Raw genomic sequence first — 25,141 nt, forward strand, 5'->3', positions numbered from 1 at the left:
ACTTGCATCAAATTCCGAGCATGAGTGATTATGATCTCTTAATTCTGATTGGCCTATTTTTAGTCCAATGTATATTAGGTGATGTGTCATGGTCCTATTAGCTAAGAGTAGAGTTTATAATAAAGTTGCATGCACTGAATCTAATCCAGGTCAAAGCATTTATTGATATCTTTCAAAATAGTTAAAATTTGATTAAATAATTAATTAATTAGACATGTTTGACTTTGTGATTGATTTTCTAAATTTGAGGATCAAGAAAATTAGAAAATAAAGTCAAAATTCAGAAGAAAATAGGTCTGAATTGGAAACAGAAACAAACGAAATGAAATAGGAAAAATTTAGAGGATTTGTGCACTAATTGCCAATTGGCACTTAGGTTAGAGCCTCTAGATTTTCTTCCCTTTTTTAGTACGGCTTGCTCCCCACACAAGTTGACCTTGAATCCTACATTTTTCACTCAGAAAACCTAATTTTCTTGAGTCCCACATTGCCTAGAAACCTAACCCTAGCTCCCCCACTCTTAGTATAAATACCTCCATTCACCTCTATTTCAAAACACTTGGAAATCCCCTCAAAAAAACTGAAACTCTCTGAAGTTTCAAAATTCGTCTCTCTATTAAGGGTAGTGCTTGGAGTGTTGTGCATGCAATTAAGGTTTCTAAACCTTCCTTTTCTTTTTATGCTTTTAATTTTTAGATTCGAGAATGTTTATTTTCTAGGTTTTTCACATGTTCTTGTATGTTAGCATGTTATACTTAGGATGTTCTTAGTCTTTGTATGATTAGGGATTTCAATTCAAAATGATATGTCCACATGCTCTTAGAAGTAGGGTTTTCAATTCAAATAACATGTCCACCCGTTTTAGATTATGGTTTTATCACATCACACACATATTCACCATGTCTTTCAACATCGACTCTTTGCATGCCTAGAATAGGGTTTCATCATGCCTATCAATGTTTGAATGATGTGACATGATCATTGGCCACCAAAGTCTAGAAGATTGGTTTCACCAGGCAAACTAGGTGCCTAACACCTTCCCAATCCTGTAATCTAGCCTTCAAACTAAGATCAAGGGTTAGTAGATTAGGCTTATCCTTTTAATTTTCTCTTTCTAGATTGTAACTAGGAATCAAAGTTTTGTACTTTTGTTTTAGATTGAATCTAGGATCAAAACAATATAATTTTTAATTATTATCAAAGAGAAGTACAATTTTCAATTCATTAATAAGGATAATGCACTTTTCAATTTTTTTAGTTTCTTATGTTATCTATTAAAATAAGTGGCGATTCTATTTTAAAGCACTTAACCTAAGAGGGAGAATAACAACAATAGGATCCCCCTTATTGTCTCATGAGAGGCACCAACACGACTCTATCACATTCATGTGGGACATAGACAAAACCTACATTTGAACGGTTTGGGCCTGAGGGCGCGATCTCTCACTGATACACATTTGTGTATCATACAATTTGTGAGCATGTCTGATGTGTATCTACAGTACAGTTCTTTTCACCCTCTTATCTCGATATCTATTTGCTTTGAACACCCAACCTTCTTCTTTTTTTACATTCCAAGCCGTGAGCCGTGGGTATTTGCACCACGCATACTCGTTCACTTCTATACCCATTCCACAGCCGTCAAACATAACCTTATGAAAGTAATAATTTTGCTAGTCCACCGTTGAAACCACTAATTAGAGATGGGATACAATCTTTCCATTCTTATGCTTATAAAGAGTTAGGAATGGAGAGTCTCTACTTAAACCAAATATCTCCCTTGTACAAGAAAGATTATCCAAAAAATAATGTCACATTTCATGACCCTTACATATCCTAGCTATAACAAACACTTCAACAACTCCATTAACCTTAACCCTGTTTCTCCATACCCATTCCAACCTCAAGATATACATGACCATAGGCTTAATCCTAAACCCAATATCAAATCCCTTTCTTTCAATCCCCTGGAACCTAGTCAGAACAACAAAGAAATTTGATGGAGTGATAGTAATGAATCAGAAGCCTGACTAAATATTTTTTGTAAAATGTTTTTGTGGGGTTTCAAAACTCAAACACCGTAATAAGCTACAATGACTAAGCAACTGACTTGCACAATTTATTTATAAGAAATATAAGGTAAAAGTTCTACAATAAGAGACTTAAACAACTGATTAAGAAGAAAGGAGGGATGATAAATTATTCAAAGATACATAGACTGTTTTCCCAAAGTACAGAGAGTAGGCAAAAAAGCTAAAATAAAACTTGGCTCTACTTAGCTTATGTAACTTTCTCTTTCTTATTCTTCTCCATGTTTTTCCCTCAATATTTTCCCACCCCCTCTCTATTGCACCCTCCCCCCCCCCCTCCCCCTTTTATAAACATTTTTTCTTCCCTTATCTCTCCAGCAGGCCTACCTCCAGCAAGATTTTCGAGATTCTTGTCGCATCACACTCTGTTCTGCCTCATTTTCATCATGAAATAGGACTTTTGGGGGTGTTTGCACTATTTACGCTAATCTATATGCATTTAATGTGGAAGAGATTTGGCAAAAAACCTCTCATTAATCCGGAGGTGACTGCCTCTGTTATTCTTATTCTTTCATGGCATTTCCTAAGGCAAATTTGATGGTGGTGGCATCTCAGATCAAAAAGGAAATCGGTTGCTCTTGGTCCCCTACGTATTTGTCGAAGGACAAGCCTCGCTTGTTACCTCAAACAAGAGTTTCAGTAATGGTAGCTAACTCGGATCTCAACAGGACCTGTTCTGGGGAATTGCCCTTTATTCCTCAGGTGTTCTTACTCCCATCCACATTTTTGGGCTTGGCCCATCTCTTAAAGCATGACCTTTTGGGCCTTTGGGCCTCAGCCTGAAAATCAAGTTCATCTCCCCATAGTTTCATTGTAAAATATTTAACCGTGTTTGGTTGCGTAAATAAAAATGCTATGAAAATCATTTTCCTGTGTTTGGTTCCTTCTAAAATTTTAAATAAAATTCCTTTGATTAGAAAGGACCTAAACTAAAATTCTCAAATTCCTTTAATCAGAAATATAATAATAAAACCTAAACTTAAATTGGCTAAAAAAACCTAGATCTAAGAGGGGGGGGGGGAACCTAGCAGTCCAGCAAAACCAACACCACAACTTGAAACAAAAGTGAGTAACTGGTGTTGGCTTAATTATCAACCTGTGAGTTGTATTTGAATTTTATATTTTTATATGTGTATATATATATATATATATATATAGAGAGAGAGAGAGAGAGAGAGAGAGAGAGAGAGAGAGAGAGAGAGAAAGAGAGAGAGTTGGGTTCAAGTTACACCTGATATAACCCTAAGTGATTTTACACCACTTAATAACTTATTATTAGATGCGAATTTTGACAAATTTACCGTTGGATTACATTATATTCATATACTCTCCATGCTTGCAAAATTTCATGGTGAGCAAAGATTAACAGTCATGTTATCAATTAATTATTTAAATTCAGGTTTTTGTAGTTTAAAAATAATTCATAAAAGATGAGTTTATGGATCACATGGTAAATAACATCCGATTGGCATGAAAATTGACATGCATGTTAAAAACACATATAGAACATGTAATTTAACAGTGAGATTCTTAAAATATGAATTTATTAACAAGTTATTGGGTGGTGTAACATTGCTTAGAGTTACATCAGGTGTAACTTGAACCTAACATATATATATATATATATATATACACACACACACATACACGTACAAAAGAAAACAACTACTATTAGATTACAATAGAGAGACCTCGATAGTAGCTATTTGATTTAAATCGAAAGTTGTAGATTGAAGCTAAGGATAAAAGATAAGGATGAGCCATTTGAATTGAAATAAAAAACAACAGTTAGAAGGTAGAACCAAATCCTCTGGGAATTTATCTGAAATTTTTTGGAAGCATTTGAATTGGAACTTTGATTTGGAATGTGATCTATAAAGACAATGTGACTTGTATAGAGCGAGTTGTCATTATCTTTAATTGTTTTTGAATCTTAGGCATTTATCTCAACACAGTGAAGCTCACTGAACCACCAACACCCCCACCACACCACCAAACTATCACCTCTAACACCACCAAAACAATGCCATTGTGAGCCACAACTGGAAAATCCAAACCGGGAAGCAAAAATAAAGGAAAAAAAAAGAAGAAATTATGAGAAGAGGAGGCTTTCAACTCACGAGATCGATGAGATCGGAGCAACAATAAGCAGTGGAGCAACACATCGTCAAGATCGACAGAGATCAAAGTGTGGTGAGCAATGGCGGCATCAGTGACGACAACCCTAGCCAACTACCAAAGTTTGTCGTCTGAGAGAGAGAGAGAGAGAGAGAGAGAGAGAGAGAGAAGGTTTTGAGAGAATGAAGGGGGGTGTTCCTCATATTTTGGTAAAACATTTTACGGTTGATTTTTTGGTACAACATTTTACATCTTTTGGCTTTGGTTTTACTTGTGTTTTATAGTTGACCAAAAATGTTTTATAGTTGACCAATGTTTCACCAAAAAAAAAAAAAAAAAAACGTAAAATGATGAAAATCTTTTTACTTTGAAACAAACGGAGCATTAGGCTTGTGTTTGACACTATCTCCTTAAGACAAATTTTGTCTCTGTCACACTATTTCATCAATAATGCTCAAAGACTCATGAATGTTTGCCTCCTATGATACAATGATCAAGTACAATCTTCGAGCATATATAACAAAACTGTCTCTTTCTCTCTTTTTGACTATGAACATTAAATACAAAAATTAAAACTAACGTACATGATATATAAGGAATTCTCTATTTGTAACAATGCCACATGAATAGGCACACTATTCCATAATAAAAGTAAATATTGTGTAGTAATCAGAAATTTAAAATTAATAATAAATAACTATTTAATATTTGTACAACCCACATGGATGCAGGCCCATAGGTGTGTGTGTGTGTATATATATATATGAGTTGGGTTCAAGTTACACCTGGTGTTACTCTAAGTAATGTTACACCACCTAATAACTTGTTATAGAATTCATATTTTGAAAATCCAACTGTTAAATTACTTGTTCTACATGTACTTAACATTCATGCCAATTTTTATGTCAATTGTATGTTATTTACCATTCAATCTATAAACTCATTTTTTATACATTATTTTAAATTACAAAAACTTGAATTTAAACAATTGATTGATGACATGACTATTAATCTTTGAACACCTTGAAATTTCGCAAGCATGAAGAATATACAAAGATAATGTATTCTAACGGTAGATTTATCAAAATTTACATCCAATTAAAAAATATTGAGTGGTGTAATATTACTTAGAGTTACACTAGGTATACCTTAAACCCAACCCTATATATATATATATATATATATTTATAAAAGTTCAATTTCATCTTATAGAGGACTCATAGATTCTATCAATTTAAAACATCTTTAATTAGGCGTCAGTTTCTCATTCCCTCCTTCAATGGTTTTGAGCAAGTGACCTCATGACATTAATGTCCTCACAGTGGATAACACATTCCAATTCAAATCTATCTTAAAGGACGTGTGAGTCCCACTTTAATTTTGGCTAAAAAATAACCAACCAAACACTTGCTAAAACCACTTTTTCCAACAAGCACTAGGAAAAGGTTGAAGCTTATATTTGGCTAGAGATTGGAGATAGAGCATGGTATTCGCAATTTCAAGGAAAGTGAAAACCAATATCCCTATCAAAGTTGAAGCCAAATCCATTCTTTGGGCTGTCTCTTAATGAAAGTTCTCACAAGTTGTATTTGCAAGCGATTCAAATGCATATATTAATGCTCTAAACAAGCATCGTGGTGACTCGTGGAGGGAGGGGGGACATAGGGGGGCCATGGCCCCCCTAGGTTTAAAAAAAAATCCCTTATCCTTCTTCCAATTTCTATGAAAAATAAAATTATATATTAATTTTTACACATAGGCCCCCTCGAGAAAATAGTATGGCTTCACCAGTGAATTGGTGGTGGTTCAAATTCAAGATTAAGTAATTTTGTGTTTGATGCCTTAGATTTAGCCTTGGTTCAACCTCAATTAAAATTCAAATGGGATTCCTAGATTAATAAATAAGTTCACTCATTCCCTAGCTTACTATCAAATGAGCAAGTCCCAACTTTAAATAAGCCATAATTGATTATAAACCATAATTAAAATTGGAGGTCTAAACATTTACCTAGGTTGCATTAGGTCATTTCTTAGAAATTGACCAAACTCTAATGACCATTAATTGACCCAACCTATGCAAGTCGAGATTGAGTAAATGTTTAGACCCATGACGGTAACAGGTGTGAGTTACCTTCAATATTTATTTAACTGGACATGTCATTTTGTTTTAAATATACAATGACAAGTGGAAGTGAGTTTTAATTCCCATATTTTATTTAGTTAATAGGTGATGTGATAATTTCTCATTAAAACAAAAGAATATTCATTTTAAAAAATTACTGGAAGTAAGTCAAACCCGACTGTAACCCACGTAACCTAAACCATTAACGATGACCTAATGGTAATGCAACTCATGCGCACCCACAATTAACAGCCATCACCAACCTACGTAAAGAAAGAGGAAAGACTGAAAATTGGAGAAATATATTTTATTACAACTATATTATTATTTTGTGTAAACCGTAAATTTGAGTTGAGAAAAATGAAGATTTGGGTGTTTTCTTAATGCTGTTTTGCACAATGATTTCGTAAATAGTTTTCGCAAAAAAAATTATGTGAAAATAATTTGTCAAGCAAAAAAAAAAGTTTTAGTGGGACCTATTATTTTTATGGTTTTAAATCCAAGAGATTGTTTTTAAAAACGGGTAAGAGTAAGAAAGCTTTCGATGGTATGAAATTGTGAAAGAAAAAAAAAAAGAAAAAAAAGAAGCCAAAACCATTTTTTTCTTCCTAAAAGGTTAAAACTCAATTTGATCCATTGAAGTACGATTGATTATTACTGTATTATTTTCCAATGCTTTAAAAAATTCTTATATATATATATATATTTTTTTTTAATCAAGTTCAAAACCACTGACTGTCCTAATTAAAATCTAATGCAAGTCTCAGAATCTATTGCAGCTGAAATGATCAACCTTACCTACCACAGTAATGATAATGATAATAATAAAAAATAATTTGGATAGTTGATGGCAAATGAATGTAATGATTAAAGTAAAGTGAAAAATAATTAAAAGATTAGAGAGAAAAGCAAGAACATTGCGTGCACAAACTTCAAAAGCCACCGAGTGGGTCCCGAAATAAAATCCAGTGGATAAACTCAGAGACAAGGAAAGCCTCAATATAATAAATTATAAAATAATTATAGGACCCACATTCACATTTCTTTATCCATCGGCATTCCCAAACCAGACAAACCTAACATCCGAGCCAACACAATCATTCTCCACGTGTCGCCCATCCGTAGCCTCGGGCTCAGGCTCGGCTTTACGCCACCTCGCACTTTTTCAGTCCCCTCCTCACTCATTCTCTAGCTTCTGCCTCTCTCTCTAAAACCCCTCTCTCTCTCTCTCTCTCTCTAGAAAATTCACTGACAGTTTTTTTCCATCACCGCTCGTTGATCGTGATGATGGTGAGGTATATCTATGTCCAACGGTTTCTCTGTTTCTTTTTCTGGTTTCGTACTTGTTTGTTTCCTTGGAAATTGTTTTCCTGGAAAGTTTTTTGGTTGGAAAATGATGACTTTTTTTTTTTGACTTCTTTGAAGGTCTCTTCATGTGAATTGATATATCGAGTAAGGTTGTCGCTTTTTCATGTCGAGAAATGAAAGTTTTCTTCTTACGGTTTTATTTTTTATTTTTTTAAAATAATTTTCTCGGGAAAATTTCGGTGTGAAAGTTTTCTCGGGAAATGAAGGATGGTGTGGGTTGTGTGCTATGCGATCGAGGTTTGTCATCTTGTTTCGTTTGATCTGGTACGTGTTAAATTACCGATTGTTCCGAGAGCTTAAGCGGTTAGGAAATGGTGAATTCTTTGTGATTTTTTTTTTTTTTTTTTTTTTTTGCGTCAGTTTTGTGGCCTTTTGTTGTTCATCTATTATGTTATGATTGGTCTCTGTTTGGTTTCTGATAAAGTTTAGGAATGAAAATGGTTCCGATTTTTAAAAAAGAAACAATTAGCAACGGTTATTGTTCTTGTCTTGTGGTTGTGGGGAAGAAAAAAAGAGTAAAAACACAACTTTTTCTTGGTGAGTTTTTCCCACTAGGGAACTTGAAATTAAAAAGTCATAGGTTTCAGCTGTTTTTATTTTAATTTTTTTATTATAAATTATATTATTTTGTCAAAAAAGTTGAATTGTTTCGTATGTATTACTTTACCTCTGTTTTGTGTGTGTGTGTGTCTCTCTCTTAAGAATAATTTTAAAAAAATAAAAACGGTTTGTTTAATAAATGTTAAAAAAAAATTATTTGGTTGTTTAAATTAAAAGAATTTGGACATGGGTTTTGTGTCAATTTTACATGGAAGCCAGATTGAGTTTATTTTGGTGGACTGCATTATTTAGCAGAACAACTACGTACATTTATTTAATTATTTTAGTATTTATATGAACTTTTTACTGTGATTCTGTCATTTACTGTGTCAGTTATGTAGAGTCGATGGATTTGATTCACAAGTGTTTGCATGGCCATTTGTTGTTTGTCTGGTATCGATGATTGAGGGCTCTTATTTGCTGTAAATTATATCTGATTAATCCAGAGATGAAATACTATAAAATCCAACTGGTACACATGCACACTATAGTTGTATATATGTGCAGTCTGCGCATTGTGGGAATTTTTGACAATACCTAGAGTCATGAAATTTTTTTTAATGTGATTTGGCATCTCTAGGTTCCTACTATAGTCTTTGTATTGTCAATAAATTTTTTTTTTCCTTAAACAGAAAAGTGAGGAAAAAGATGTGAAAATAAATATATAGAGATTCATAGATCGCAGTTGGTGATGCTCATTCCTTGAGATGGCAATGTGGCAGAGTAAAAGTTTCCCTATTTGATTATATAACTACAAAGATTTCCAATGTTATGGAAGATTTTATACACCTTAACCCTCATTAGTTCTCTCTATCTCTCAATCTTATGCAAAACAATAGCCACCGTATATTCTTCTTCTTTCCTACTCTTTATCTCATTTTCTTTCTGGATTTGCCAAGTTTAGCTGCTTTAAACTTATTTTTTTTTATAAAATTACCTTGTTCAATTAATGGAGTGTTGTGGGAATGGAATTAATATTTTGCTCAATATGGAGGGAGGCTTTAAGTTGTGGAGGGAGGAGCTGGAGATGGAGAAACGTGCACCATTGCTACACATAGTTATACCACAAAGTGGAGATCAGCTCTCATCCTAAGCTTTAAAACATTCTTACAGAGTGAGGGGGCTGAATATTCATGTTGGGTCTTTGTTAAGTACATTGAAAATGTACTTAGTAAATTTCGTTTGGCTTGTGACAGCTGCCACATGATATGGTTAAATTTCACTTTTTGGTGCCTACCTTCCATAGTGTTGAATCCAACAAATCTGGTTGTATGCTTTTGCCAAATATGTCAAAATAGTTAAAAAAGGCTTTGCAAGACATTAGACATTTTCTAGATGATCAACTGATTACTTGTGCTGAATACTTATTCTGCCATGCTCTTTCTGTTTATTTTTGCAGGTTGAAGTAGAATGCATATTCTCATTTTGTGGTAATTCAATGGATTAAGTAGTGTTCTGGTGCAGTTTTTGTGAAATTTATTGATTACGAGACATTTCCTCGATGGGGGGAGCTTGTTCTAGGAAGAGTGACCAACGCGACAATGAAGAAATTTTGCACAGAGGGGTATCTAGAAAGTATTGTAAAAGTGGGAGTTCAAAGTGGTTGGCAACCTCATTTTCTAGACCTGCTATAGATATTCAGCTAGGAAGAGGGAATTGCCCACCACTTATGGACTTGTGCATACGTAAAATATGTGAGGTATGTTGTATGCTATATCATACTTAGGTAAAGAGCCTGCCTTTTTTATATCTCGGATTATCACTTTTCCTCCTTTTTCTAACAGGACATTGATAGATATAACACTTTTTCTACGCTCCCAAGGGATATTAGCCAGCAGATCTTTAATGAATTGGTATATTCCCAACGTCTAACTGATGTTTCTCTCAAAGCCTTCCGAGATTGTGCTATCCAGGTATCATCATGAATGATATGGAAATTTGGCTTTACTTTCTTTGTTGGTGTATGTTTCTCATTTGTTTTCAGTCTGTCATGCTGTTCTTTAAGGTTCGTGTCATGTGTTTGGCAGGATCTTTACTTGGGAGAATACCCTGGGGTGAATGATAGTTGGATGGATGTAATCTCTTCACAGGGGCCATCTTTACTTTCTGTTGATCTATCGGGCTCTGAAGTTACTGATACAGGACTGCTTCATCTCAAAGATTGCACAAATCTTCTAGCCTTAAATTTTGATTATTGTGACCAAATTTCTGACCGTGGGCTGGAACTAATAAGTGGTAGTCTTTCTTATGCCTGTTCAATTACAATGTTGCTTCTGGTCATTTACTATTTTCAATTGATTATTTAATTCCTTTTTAAATGAGAAACTGTTACTTTAATAGAAAAAAATATTAAATAGGAACAAATAAGGGGAGGATTTATGTCTCCAAAAAGAACGAAAATCTAGAGAAAACAAAAATGATGGGGGGTTGGGGGGGGGGGGGGGTTGAAAAGGAGACTTAAAATTAATGATGATCTCATGATACAAGTGAGTTTGTTATACCCAAAAAGTTAAGACAGGCATTTCGGAACTCATCATAGATGTTCAGAGTCGTAGGGGCTCTCTGAATACTAAACTATATACTCAACCTCCACATGGTTGAGAGAGCCAAGGGCGACAGATACTCCTAATCATATGAGATTGTTTTCATGTTGATTTTTTGTTCTCTTTGGTGCATTGAATTTTTAAAATAGTTTGCTGGACATAAATTTGGAGTTTGTCTACTTTATGTGCCTGCAAGGACTTTTTTTTTTTTTTTTTAAATAATTCTGTTAGATTCCAGTAAGTTATTCATTTTTGGGCGTATTCTATTTAATTATTCTTTTATTGTCGTTAATGCTCAATCTTTTCCTCATACTTGAGATTGATGTGAATTGGCATTGCTCAGTCCTTGATTTTCTTGAAGCAGTTCTTTTATGGATATTGTATGACCATTATGAATGTTTCAGGTCTCTCAGACTTGACAAGTTTGAGTTTTAGAAGAAACAATGCAATTACTGCTAAGGGAATGAATGCCTTTACCAATTTAGTTAACTTGGTTAAGTTGGACTTGGAGAGATGTCCTGAGATTCATGGTGGGCTAATTAATCTTAAAGGTATGTATTCTCTACTTGTACTTTCATCTTGAACACAACCCACCCCCCCCCCCCCCCCCCCCCCCCCCCCCCCCCCCCGGGGGAAAAAATATAAAAAAATAAAAGAAAAAGGGGAAAATTACATTTTAAGCCCTAAAATTTGGGATCAATTCCAAATTAAACCCTGAACTTCAAAAATCTTAAATTAAAACCTTGAATTTTTGAAATCGTTTCAGTTCGCCCCTTTTACAGCTCTTGCTAATGCCATCTAGACAATGTGTGGGGCAAAATGCTGGTATATTAAAAATTTGACACACTTCATGGACCACAAAAAGGCGCCATTGGACTTGACTCACTCAAACTTCCAAGTTGAGACCACCATAACAGTTCCTCCCACACTTCTTCAATAAAACTTCCAATCATCACCATCAGATTCTATCCAATGTAATTCACCCTCATCACCCCCAGTTCTCTCTCTATTTTTCAAAGAAACAAAACCACCACTTCCCTCACCATTCTCAATCTCCACCTCCAATAATCCTTAACCAAATTTCACTTTCCCTCCTCCACTTCTCTTCACATTAACCCCTTTGTTTCCCCCTCTATTTCTTCTCCTCTGATTTTTGAATTGGTGTCATTTTGCCATATAAAGGATGATTTTCCAATAACCATCCTCCTCCATTCCGAATCTTTATAAGTCTACCACTCTTTCTTCATAGGCTCAACCTTTCCTCCTCAGCAGCACATTATTTGTGCTCTCTCTCCCCCCTTGGCTGCCTTCTAACATGTCTTTAGAAACTTGACGTGTGTGTTTTAGAGAGAGAGAGAGATTTGGGAGTGACTTTTTGAGAGGAAAGGAGGATTTTTCCCCTTTAGGCACGCGTGTTTAGTAAACGGCATTAAAGAAAAAAATAGGTGTAGGAGACGGACTGAAATGTTCTTTTAAAAAAAAAAAAAAAATCAATGTCTCAATTGAAGCTTTTTAAAATTTAGGGTTCAATTAGAAACCAACCCCAAAATTTAGGGTTTAGAATTAAATTTGCCCAAGAAAAAGAGTACAAAGGCCTTTATGAATTATGATTGGGGATTTATTAAATAAATGATATTGTTAGCTCATTCGTTGTTGTTTATTATTATTATTATTTTAATTAATGGCGACAGGAGTCTAAATATTGGGGGTAGCCTCTCCCTTACCAAATACATTTCCTCCTGTAAGGTTAAATCCAAGATCTCCCTTGACTAAAGGGAGAGGTGCTACCCAGCTACACTAATTTTAATTTAAAAGAAAATTATAGATTGGCAGTTTGTGAAGTACTTATATGTTGTGAGTTAAGATTTATTTAAGTAAAATATATTTTTGCTTGCCAAAATTCTTTTGGTAAAAAAGATCCAGGTAAAAAATGGAGTACTGTGAGTTTTGATTTAGTTAGTTAAGTAAAATATTTTAGTGTGGAGATATTCTTTTAGAGATCAAGTAGATTATGGAATGCCACATATATCAGTTGTGATACATCTGAGATGTGAACCAAGGTGGGGGATAAAATTTTAATATAATATTTGGTTTCTGAGGCAGTGGGGCACAGGGCACTTCTCAAGATTTTATTGTTTAGTGCACCGTTGGAGGGAATTAACCAAAAAAAAAAAAAAAAAAAAAAATCTTTTTTCAGTATTACTGCACTTCTTTAACTCATTAGTTTTTGAAATATAGACATACAGCCTGCTAAGGCTACTTAAGAAATTGAAATTGTTGTGAAAAACACTTTAAACAATATAAGGCAAACACCGCAAAACACAAACTTTAACGTGGTTTGACAAACTTGATGCATACATCAGCTTGTAATGCCAACCAAAATCTACTATCTCAAACACTCACAAACATAAACTATCCTAACTCCTCAATGTGCCCAAAGGTGCTTTCACTTTAACATATTAGGCCATCAATACAAAAGCTACACTACCAATATTTTTGCAGGAACCATCACACTTCCCTACTTCTCTTCTTAGCAATGTGGGACTAATTCTCCTAATAGGAATTCTTGCACCTCCATATTACTCTTCTAAAGTGGGATTTGTTAACCAACAAGGAACCTTCTAATTTATCCCCTCATGGGCTGCACTTGATAAATATTAACAACTATAAGAAGGATTTCCTTAATGATAATTTAAATTTTACAATACCATATACATTTCCTTTTTCCTTTTCCATAAACATTTCCACTACCTTTTTGTATTCATTGCATGTAATTTTAGCAAAAATCACATGTGAAAACTCTACATGGAAAAAAATTTGTAAATTGATAGATGACCTATGTCAAATTATATGCTTAAACTAAGGTGTGCATTGTGGTTGTTATATTAGGTATTTAATAGAAATGTGATGGTAATATTTATAAAAGTAGCGGGTTTTTAACAAAAGGAGTACTTTGTAGTGGGGGTATAATTGGAAAATGCAAACCAACATATATTTACCAAGGAATGGGACTTGCAGTAGCTCCAGTCTTCCCATTGAATGATGAAGATAAAGCAGCATGAACATTGCATGGAGTAGTCAAGTAACTCTGCTCACCATTGATGTAGCATATATCTTATTTCAGGTTTATCAAAATTGGAGTCTCTCAATCTCAAGTGCTGTAATTGCATTACGGATGATGACATGAAGCCTCTCTCTGGTAATTTACATCTTTCTGTGCTTTTATTTATTATATTTATTTTTTTCCCAATGATGGCTCAAAATTTCAAGCATGGTTTTCTTTTTTGTTGAAATTGTATGTCTACTCTCTCCCTCTCTCTCTCTCTCTCTCTACAACATGCACTCTGTATTTGCTAGCTGTATAAATATTCAGAATTCATTCTTCCTTTTTCATTTGCACCTGGTGATGAATTTTTTCATGAGTACATCCTTTATTCTGAAATTTTTTGAACATTGAAATATTGTTAAATTTGCTACATTAAGGATGCCTTCTAGGTAGTTCTACTTGCAGAAAATCCGTGCTCTTAATTTCTCATTGAATAATTATTTGCTAGGAGATACTAAAAATGGGATTCATGAATTCAGGGCAAAATTTGCTGGAAAAAAAGCCTACAGGGATAAAGTTGTGTTCTGTTCACAGGCACTGTAGCAGACTAACAGTCTTTTGACAGTAATGTTTGTGCTAGTATAGCTAAGGTTTCTATTGATATTTCTGTCTTTTTGTTTAAGCAGATGATATGCATGGATAGGGTTAGTTTAAAATAAGGGCCATGGTTACATTTTTTTAGGGTTTTAAGGTTTTTTCTTCTTATAATTTGAAGCCTAGTAAGCCATTGTGACAGTTTGACTAACTGTTATCAATAAATTTTACCTTTTGGCTTACAAGTTTTCTTAAGAACTTGCTAAGAGCCTTGTAGCTCAATTGGTACGTTATGATGTTTCCAACAGAGATGTCCATGATTTAAATCCCCACTCCCCCATGGTAGCTATTGAATTTATCAAAAAAAAGAAAAAGAAAAAAAGCTTTCTTAAGAACATAAGGTACTTGGATAAAGTACCCAAGAAGAAATTTTCCATTTGTTTCCTTATAAAAATTATTAGTTTTTACATATAAAAAGAATTAAAGAATTAAGGTTTTTATGGAAAATAGAAGTAAATCTTTGTCCCGTTGTGGTCTTGTCATGCATGGACTGGAAAACAGGTTAGGAGTTTGATGTCACATAGACCACAAACTGCAAATTCATTTTGATATGTTCCTTTGAGCATATGCATGTCTTGGCATGTTATTTGAGTTGTGATTACTGTTTACTTGCAATTGTTTGGTATAGAAAATTGTGAGGAGTTACACGTTCAATAAAATTTCAGGGCTTACAAACTTGAAGGCTTTACAGATTTCATGCAGCAAGGTTACAAATGTTGGCATTACTTTCTTGAAAGGTACTTTATTTTCTATAAAGTACTCTATGATTTCTATTTTTGTTGTTAATCTGTTTTCATTGTTGATGGCACTACTTTCTTGAAAGGTAATTTTTTTCTTAAAGGTAATCTATATTTTCTATTTCTATTTGTATTGTTACTTTGTTTTCCATCTTTGTTGTTATAAGGATAAATCAAGAAAAAGAAAAAGAAAAAGAAAGTGGGAGGTTCTGTATCTATTTAACACGATGTATGAAACTGTTGGGCTGAACCAGGGCTATCAAAAATTAAAAACAAAGTTATCTGGACCATCATTCTCCTCATTTGAAGCACATTAAAAAAAATGCTGTTCCACCTTTTCCTTTAATCCTGCTGACGTTTTTGTGTGTGGGGATCCAACTGGGTTGGGGTATAGTTCAGTTGTTTTGGAAGTTTCAAGTCAAACTTTTGGTAGCTGAAGGCTCATGCATCCACATAACATTTTGGATCTTGTCCTTGCTCTCCACTTTGTGGGGTGAGGAAATGCTATTAGGTCCTAGAACCATTTAAAAAAAAGCAAAAACGAAATTGGTATTTTATGAATTACATTTCAGAAAGAGTGATTGTTAATAAACAATAGTTATTCTTACCAGTAAAAAAAAAAAAAAAAAAAAAAAAAAAAAAAAAAAGACCCCAACAATGTTTTTAAATCTACATATCAGCAATTCTTGTAATGTCAATACCCATAAACAGAGAAAGAACTCATCTCTTCTACTATATTGGATATTGTGAATCTGGTTGCATTCCAACTTCAGGTTGTATGCAGTGAAGTCGGAGTAGCTATTTAATTCATGCAATTTATCATTGCTTTTAGGAAAGCCCTCCTGGCTGAGCCTTTCATTTATTTATTTATTTTGATCTTCTCTAGGATTTCTTTGGTTATTTGGCTGAACTTAATGAAGAAAATGATAGCGATACTTTAATCATTAGGTTCCACCTTTACTGATTCTGATATTGTTTTGTTTTATTTCAGCGTTCTGAATGGTGACTCTTCTAAATAACTTTTAATCAAAGATTTTGGATTTCATCTCTTTTCGTTGTCATTTTTCTTCTTTTCCCTCTATGTTGATTTTGGTGCATATTATTTCTCTGTCTCAGGGCTGCCCAAACTCTCTCTGTTGAACTTGGAGGGATGCCGAGTTACTGCTGCATGCTTGGACTCTCTTTCAGGTTTTGATTCTCTTCAAGTCTTGGCCTTTCTGCCAATTATTATATTCTCATTCCCATTAGGATCAGGCCTGTACTACATAATGGTTCATTAGATTTTTCATAAAAATTTACCATGAATGATTTTTTTCTAAAGTTGTTTATATGATATATTTTGCAGATCTATCTGGAACATTTTCATGTTTTGCATATATAAATCCGTGTATTAAAGCAAACCCACTCATTTCCATTGGGAATATTTTTAACAGAAATTACCTAAATAAGCTCTTCACCCCTAATTTTGCACTACGGATGTTAACTATGTAATACGGGATAAAATGTTGGCATCATAACCACTCATTTTCATTGGTAATATTTGTTATATTTATGTGCACATTAATTGTGTGCACCATGGCTAATAGATACTAAAGACAAATGTCTTTTCTCAATCTTTGTGCACGCGCGCATGTAAAATTGGTGGTTTAGATTGTAGAAACAGTTATGGCTCTACAGCTAATTACTGTTATGCTTCTAGAATTTTGCTTTATTTTGAATCCTAGAAGTTTTTATTTTTTATTTTTTGCTGGGTAACTCAGGGATTTTATGGCCACTTGGGTTTCTATTCGTGTGTAATGGAAACTCCACATGATATATGCATTGATATTTTGTTGATGACATTTGGAGTGAAGATTAAAACAAAATTAAATTCCTGATGAATTGTACACTTAAGTATCTATTAAAAGTAGGAAAAATAAAATTTCCTTCACTTTTCAATTTATATGTACTCAATGTGTTGTTCAATACTTTTGTTTGGCCTGAAATCTAACTGGCATTGTTTTTGTGCCAGCTCTTGCTGCCTTGTTATATTTGAATCTTAACAGATGTAAGCTGCCTGATGATGGATGCGAGAACCTTTCCAGTAAGTTGCATTTGGCATAAATACATTACTTGGTCTGTTGTAATCGACTATATATCTACTGTGATGCTTCTGGGGTTTACTTTTTTATTTTATTTTATTGGAAGAACCTTGTGTTGAACTTATTGCATATATCTTGGTTTCTGCAGGATTTAGGAACTTAAAAGTATTAAATTTAGGGTTCAATGATATCACAGATGCATGCTTGGTGCACTTGAAAGGTGGGTGTCTTTCACTCTCATATCTACACAAGTTCAAAATTTTGATTTACAATTTCTGTTTTGTTTTCCCTTTGCAACAATGGAAAATGGTTCGAGGATAAAGAGTTGAGCCTTATAGAATGTAGGAAGCAATCTGTGTGTGTTAAATATGTACAGAATGCACTGTGGTCGCATAGGTAGTTGAGGTTTGAGATCTTCCACTTTCCTTTGAGCACAACATAGCTTGATTTTCTGTGTGTTTATCAATAACTAGTTGCAAAACTGTGTGATGCATAGGAAAATTTTTATGGAAAAATATTTATAAGTAATGCATAATGCATACTTAAATATCTATCCAGTAATAAAAAAAGCCAAATTCGATAATTTGTAGGAAATATGCTTTTTTCTTTTTTGATAGGTAGAAAATATGAATTTTAGTTAAATTATAATTAAATTAAAGCAGACCAACCGTAATTTAATCAAATTTTGTTTAGTGTTGGGTTGATTATTCTATAACCAATGAGTTCTGATAGGTTCTAACTAATGTGACACAAAACAAACTATATTTATAATGTTGATGTGGAAAAGTGTGGACTTTCAAAAGCTTATGTGGCAACATATGAAAGGGTCACCTAAAAAGTCAAATGCTTTCATTTTGTACGTATTATATAGATGTATTAATTTTCTTGTCAACAACTAAGCTTCAGCAATATGACTTTCCTGTATGTGTCATTGCTACCTAAAATTTTTAGATGTGCGACTGCTTTGAGCTTAGGGCTTCTATGGCTAGTTCATGGAGTTTATAACTTAACAAGTTTTGGAATAAGTATATATTTTTTAAAAGCTATGTGAGATATCCTGAACAAGGTACTAAATGTCTTGGTATATCTTCATGTGTTTGTGTTACATTTTGAACAATATATTTTGTACATAAATTTTGATCTTGCTTCAAGCAGGTCTTACAAATTTGGAAAGCTTGAACTTGGACTCATGTAGGATTGGTGATGAAGGGCTGGTTAACTTGACAGGTTGGTGTTAAAAGGGTTTCCCTCATTTTCTGTTTTAATTCTAAATCTGTGTATTGATTTTGCAATGTTTCTGTTCCAGTCAAAGAGGTTTAGTAGAAAGGTGTTTTCTAGCACTAGAGATCATATTTATGAGAAAAGCTTTTCAGATTACAACAACAAATATGTGATTCTTTGTATATCTGTCATTTCCCTCTGGAAATGGTATAATGGCAGCTTTTGTGTTTGCCATGTGACCTAAATACCAGAGCTGCTCAGCTGGCTATAGTTGCAACTTTTTTGAGTTGAAGTAAGCAGTCCTAATAATGAGGGTTTTCTTTTGAGCATATATGGTTTGTTCCATGTAATAAATAATTTATGTTGTGTTTTATATGACATGATATTTCTAATTCATTAGAGGCAATGAAATCAGAACATCATTTTAATGAAATTTTAAAAAAATAACCAACACAGAATATAAACTAGCCTTTTGAGTTGCCAAAGGCCTTGTAGCTAAATTGGCACCTCCCCATGCACAAAGTGCTTGGGAGTCTAGGGGGGAAAAGGGTTAGAGCTGCGGGCTTAGTAGCATGTTGTAATTATCTCTCAAAAAAAAAAAAAAACTAGCCTTTTTAAGTTCCATGAAAATTGATTTGGGGTTATTCTCTAGTGGCTTGCTAAAATCAGGGAAAAAAAATCAGCATGTTGAGTTGTAGTCACTAATTGTTAGTATCTTGTGTTTCCCTCACTGAAAAATGAGATTTTATTATGGAAATTAATGTGAGAAACTCATTTTGTTACAATTTTCACGTCTGCTCTGTAAATATTTCTCCCTTGTTTATAGGGTTTACAGATGATGTTAATTTTAAGTGCTATATATATAAGATTTAACTTTTTAATGCTTTTGTTAATTCTAGGATTTAACTTCTAACTCTCTCACTTTTTTGCTTGGGGTGTCTATTATATACTTCCTCTGTACTTGGATTGCACCCCTTTATCAGATTTCATTACTCATGTAAAAAAAAAAAAATTCCTGTTACAAACCTGAGGTCCTAACTTAGTTGAGGTTGTGGATTCATCTTTTCATTCGGTTACATGAGTAAATTTGTGGAATCAAATTATTAACTTTTCTTCAGGGAAGCACAGAAAAAGTGTGGCAATCTGTGGGCAAGCTCTAATTTATATCATTTTTAGCATAGCTTGATGGTGTGATGCAGGTTTTTATAGACATGAGAGCCATATTTTGCATCAGAATCCTAGTTTCACTCAGTATATACCAACTGATGAGTTGCAACCATAAGAAAGCTTTTTCATTGCTTTATAGAAGAATTTAAAGTTAGGAGTAGTCTAGGATATGTACTCTGTTATATGTTCATTTGGATATATTATTTTAGTTGTTCCCTTTTCTTTTCTTCTTCCCTCTTTTCTGCTTTTCTTATTTTCCCACCTTATCATAAATAATGCTTAAATATGCATATGAAATGCTTTGATTTTAGGCCTTCGGCATCTCAAATGCTTGGAGTTGTCTGATACTGAAGTTGGAAGTAGTGGACTTCGCCATCTATCTGGTTAGACATTCACCTTGTATTTATTTACAGATTATGGAATCTGATTGGTTCCCATGTATGCCCTCCTCTTTCTTTTTAATAATTCAGTGTAGCACATAATCAGTTTCACTTAGTTTATTTATCTGCAAAGTGGATTCTAAATAAATGCAATGCTTCATTTGTTTGGTTTTCACCACCATGTTTGTATTGATGCTCCATGCAAGCTTAGTTGGTGGTCTCTTGGTAATCTAGGTTTGATGGGTTCCAGCCTTCTAGGGCCTTGTGGAAATGAATTGATATTTTCTTCTTCTTCTTCTTCTTCCTTTTGTTTTTTTTTTTTTGTTTTGTTTTGTTTTTATTTTTATTTTTTGCTGGTTTTATCCTGAGTGACTTGTTTGAATGACAGCATCCTTTGATGGAAAGGGTTAATTTGAATTTACCAAAAAACTATTGATGTTGTTAAGTTGGATAGTGAAGACGAAGGCAGTTGAATGGTATGTTTGATACTCTTTGCAGATCTAAAATTAAAGAATTGAGGTTTTATTGACAGAGGCACCATAATCATAAAGACACTCTCTTGATTGTATATTTTGAGGTTTTATGAAAACCGACAACTGCACTAGCCAACCTGCAGTTGTCTTCAAAAATGACCATCACCAACTCTTGCACTATTGGCATCAGCCAAGAGCAGTGTAGCTGTGATTGATTTCTTTGGTTCAGGTTGGAACTTCAACAGCCCTAACTATTAGTGTTACAAAGATCATGCTAAAATTTGACACTACTGTCATCCCCTACCTTATATCTAATCTAATAAATCGGTTCAAGGAATCCCAATTAGCTCTTATTGCCTTCCAAACTCCCATCCCATATCTTATGAGAATGGGGTTAGAAGAACTTAGAAGTCCAAGCCCCTCATTTCTATTCCATACTTCATTGGAACTAACTGTTTCCATAAAAGATCATTCTCCTAAGTGGACCTCCATAGCCACTTACCTAATAACACACAATTAAACACGCTCAAATTTCTCATTCCTAACCCATCTTCATGAAGCAAAGTGCATGTAGTTTTCCAATCCACAAAACAAGGTTTTTCCTCCTCTCCCATCCCTCAAAGTCACATTGTCATTTTTCGTAAGGGTTTGAGGATTAGCCACATCTAATCATGCCTGAACTGTCCAATGTATCTTAAGCGTCTTAAATTATGATGTTTGTCTTTGGTTATGAACTTGTAAAGAGTTCATGGATGTGACATAGGGCATACTGATGTCACAACTTGTGAGTAATCTAAGAGTTTGTGTGAGTAAATGGATGTGGCATAGGTGATACTAATGTTGCAACTTGTGAGTAATCTAAGAGTTTTTGTCCAATTGATGCTAATTGTGATTTTAATTTTGTCTCCTTGCCTCAGCATAGCTTAATCACAAATGTTTTTTACATGTTCATTTTGTTTTAATCAGGTTATGTTTATGGTTATATGATTAGCCATTTGCCTCACAATTAATGCATTAACTCTTCTCCCCGCCCTCCAAGAAGCGTTCCTCTTGTTAATTCACACTAATTCGTAGGGTCCAAACATTACAGTGTGTATGAGGCTAGGTGCATCATGCATGTATATAGGGTCCTCAAACATTATCCGTATGGGTGTATTGGGTTGGGTATGTGTGTAGTCTGTGGTTTTAGATAAGGATTGTTTGCTCATGTTTGTTAGATTCTGGCAGCCTTTGCCAACAAAATCACACAGCAACCACAAGTTTAGAGGAAAATTGAAAGAGAACTATAGACAATGGAGAACTTTTTATCCATATTGTCAAATTTATTTTCACAAGTTTGCAAGCCCCCAAGAATAGTGCAAAATTTATTTCAATTATTTGTAACTTCTTATATCTTTTTTATGTTTTAAGAATTTTTTATATGTGAGAGAGAGATTCCTCACTTTTGATGCACTTCTTAACATTTAATGCTTGGGACTTCTAAGAATAAAGTCAAGGTTACTTGTCGGAACGTATGAAGGACACAATAGAGTTGTTCAGTGAATTTCCTTTTACTTTTATTTTGGGGTTAACTTAGTATTTTGTTGGTTTGTTTTCTGTAGGTTTGGCTAACCTGGAGAGTTTAAATTTATCATTCACTGCTGTTGATGATGGTGGGTTAAGAAAATTGTCTGGACTCTCATCTCTCAAATCACTCAATTTGGATGTTCGCCAAATTTCAGATGCTGGACTTGCAGCTCTTACTAGTAAGTATTCTAGATAGACATTGCATTCAGATGGGAACAGAATGGAATTATAAGTAATCAACATTAGTAAGAATACCTGTTGTGGGAATCACAATGAAGCATTGCCCAAATGAATCTTTTTATGTTTTAAATGTTGAACCATTCTTCTCTTTTAATGATTTTGTTCCAATAATCTAGCAAAAGAGATGGTGTGTATTTGACAATTTTGACCTGCAAATATCTGGGTCACTGAGCCTCTCAAAAACCGTTCCCATGTAAATGTGTCAGCCTTTGAGCCTATTAAAATTCAGTTCTCTTTGCTGTTTCCTTCACTTTAAGTGGCCTCCTTTTGCTACTCCTGCAGTTGAACTCCTGAGGTCTAGTGTTACACGGTGCAATAGTAGCTTATTATGTTTTTAGTTTTTCATATGTAAATATATATTTTATAAGCTTCATAAATATTTGAATGTTTTGATTTAATGATGCATTTTCCTGCTTTATTGATGTAGGTTTGACTGGGTTAACTCATCTTGATCTTTTTGGAGCTCGTATTACAGATGGTGGAACAAACCATCTGCGAAGTATGTTAGATAACACACTAATATTTCTGTTGCCTATACTCATAAATTTCTCTTAGTTATATGTAATATTGGATTTGGTCCTAGAGAATTTTGTGGAGTACTATTATATGGTCACATTCTTATATCTAATTAAATGCAGAAGGAACTTGGAAATGCTCTTTGTTAGTAGATGTCAATAAGTACTAAACTATAAAACACAAGTTGGAACCAAATTGCTTATTGAATATGCATGATTATTAGTTTATATACCATATGATCATGAGATGCCTTCTCTAGCTTAAAAAACAACATTTTTTGAACTGTTAGCTTTGCTTGTCGAAAGACTACTGATTTGAATTAATTTGTTTTTTTTCCCCCTCCCCCTTTGGCAGACTTTAAAAACCTGAGGTCCCTAGAAATATGTGGTGGAGGACTGACTGATACAGGTGTCAAGAATATCAAGAATCTTTCATACCTGAGGCTGCTAAATCTATCACAAAACTCCAACCTGACAGATAAAACCTTGGAGTTGATATCTGGTATTTCTATGATCTCTCTCTTTTTTTTGTGGTGTGTGTATGTGGAAGGATATACACACACGCACACACAACACACATGCTTGCTTTATCTGTTTAAATTTCTTTATTAGATGGGAATCATGTACCAGAGTTTTGTGACCAGAGTAAGAAATAAATACATTCTTTGGTGTAGTTAATTATGGAAACATCAGTTGCGAAATTTATGCTGTCAATGCTGCTTTACTATTTAGTGAAAGTTTCAACAATCATTAACTAAAGACTCTGCACAGATACCTGGAAGTGGCTTTAAGTTTTCTAAATAAAAGTTCATATACTTGTGGTTGTAGGTTTTTATTATTAAAAGGTTTTTTATTTTTTAAAATTTTTTTTTTTTAATATTTCCTTTCTACGATTTTAAACCTTAAGTTAAGCATTGTTTACACTGTTGGCAAACTGCAGCCTATTAAAACTCTGAACTCCCACTTATATTTTTAAGCGCTGTCTGAGGATTGCATTCTTCAAGAATAATGATTTCCCTATTTTCTTAATTTATTTTCTCACATACTTGTAAATGCAGGCTTGACAGAATTGGTCTCTTTAAATGTTTCAAATTCTCGTATCACTAGTGTGGGACTGCGTCATTTGAAGACACTGAAGAATATGAAATCGCTGACATTGGAGGGCTGTAAGGTGACAGCAAATGATATAAAGAGGCTTCAGTCAACTGATCTCCCCAATCTGGTAAGCTTCCGTCCTGAGTAGTTATGGGGGCATCATAAAAGATCTCTGTAAAAAGCCACTGTTGGTGTAGTGGGGGAACTATGTATAAAATAACGTTTAAGGTGACGAGAGGTTTGTTGTATTGTACATATGGTTAGACCTGAGGGGGAAATGTATTGTGGCTCAGGAAGTACAAATTCTAAGAATATCCCAATGCTATATGTGAAGCTTTCTTTTGGATCATTTATGGTACAGAAGAAAAATGTAGATAAGCTTCCTTGGCAAGGGTCTGATGATGCTCTTTTCCAGCTGTTTCGTTTGTATATAAATGCTGGTGTAAGTTTTTTGTGAACATTTTGAATTGATGCCTTTGGTGGCTTGATTGAATGCTTTCTTATAATATATGTAAATTACCAAGTTTTACGAGAATGGAAGTCCCTGTTTTATATACTTCTTAGCTTCGTCTACTGCATCATCCTGCATCCAGTTACTGCCAGGGTTTACTCGCTTAATTTGATTCAGAATACCCACTCCCTTCCAAACCCATATAAGGTTCTGGCTGCCGGAAACAGGTGGTTGGTTCCTCAAAATTCTGCAAAAGATTATGATAATAAACTTAGGGAAAAAACTTGTGACCAGCAAAACTCATTATTTTGCCCGGTATACCGTATACATGTTCCAGTGAAAGCTTATAAAATGTAATTCTGAGCATTTTTCTTAGTCATATTCGAACAAGTTTTCCTAAACCTGGTAGTAGTTTCATCTCCTGAATGATTAAATAAACAAACAAACCAGAAAATACAATTATCTTCAAGAACAAAGAAAAAAAAAATCTGTTATGCTTAATATCTTTAGTTTGATCTGTATGTGTCTTAATTCTCTTCAAGTAGTTTTTTCTTTTCAAAATTTCCCAAGCCTTGTTCTTTTTTGAATCCAATCATAGATTTTATTCCAGATTGAATCAAATAATTTTTTTTTATTTGCTTGATTAATTTTTTTATTTGCTCTTTCACTGCAAG

General features: G+C 33.9%; 1 protein-coding gene across 5 annotated transcripts; it reads left to right on the forward strand.

Moving 5' to 3' along the window:
• Positions 1-7,518: 7,518 nt before the first annotated feature.
• Positions 7,519-24,566, forward strand: LOC115989595 (F-box/LRR-repeat protein 14). Of its 5 annotated transcripts, none has more exons than XM_031113355.1 (17): positions 7,521-7,625; positions 7,756-7,787; positions 9,698-9,997; positions 10,083-10,211; positions 10,326-10,533; positions 11,246-11,392; positions 13,966-14,040; positions 15,207-15,278; positions 16,395-16,466; positions 17,290-17,361; positions 17,508-17,579; positions 18,515-18,586; positions 20,059-20,130; positions 22,202-22,345; positions 22,834-22,905; positions 23,277-23,423; positions 23,980-24,566. In XM_031113355.1, the coding sequence occupies exons 3-17, from the start codon at positions 9,800-9,802 to the stop codon at positions 24,162-24,164; spliced, it is 1,737 nt and encodes a 578-aa protein (XP_030969215.1). In that variant the 5' UTR covers positions 7,521-7,625; positions 7,756-7,787; positions 9,698-9,799; the 3' UTR covers positions 24,165-24,566. The 5 variants fall into 5 exon arrangements, with proteins under 5 accessions (XP_030969214.1, XP_030969215.1, XP_030969216.1 ...); XM_031113356.1 differs by having other exon boundaries at positions 7,756-7,782; XM_031113354.1 differs by lacking the exon at positions 7,756-7,787 and having other exon boundaries at positions 7,519-7,625.
• Positions 24,567-25,141: the final 575 nt, after the last annotated feature.

The sequence above is a fragment of the Quercus lobata genome, chromosome 5 (assembly GCF_001633185.2).
Source record: "Quercus lobata isolate SW786 chromosome 5, ValleyOak3.0 Primary Assembly, whole genome shotgun sequence".
Taxonomy (NCBI): Eukaryota; Viridiplantae; Streptophyta; class Magnoliopsida; order Fagales; family Fagaceae; genus Quercus; species Quercus lobata.

Excerpts from the sequence above, each read along its gene's own strand:
- LOC115989595 (XM_031113354.1), top strand. The coding sequence starts at position 9,800 with ATGGGGGGAGCTTGTTCTAGGAAGAGTGACCAACGCGACAATGAAGAA. Across the intron at positions 17,362-17,507 it reads TGGATGCGAGAACCTTTCCA|GATTTAGGAACTTAAAAGTA; the intron begins GTAAGTTGCATT and ends TGGTTTCTGCAG. Across the intron at positions 23,424-23,979 it reads AACCTTGGAGTTGATATCTG|GCTTGACAGAATTGGTCTCT; the intron begins GTATTTCTATGA and ends TTGTAAATGCAG.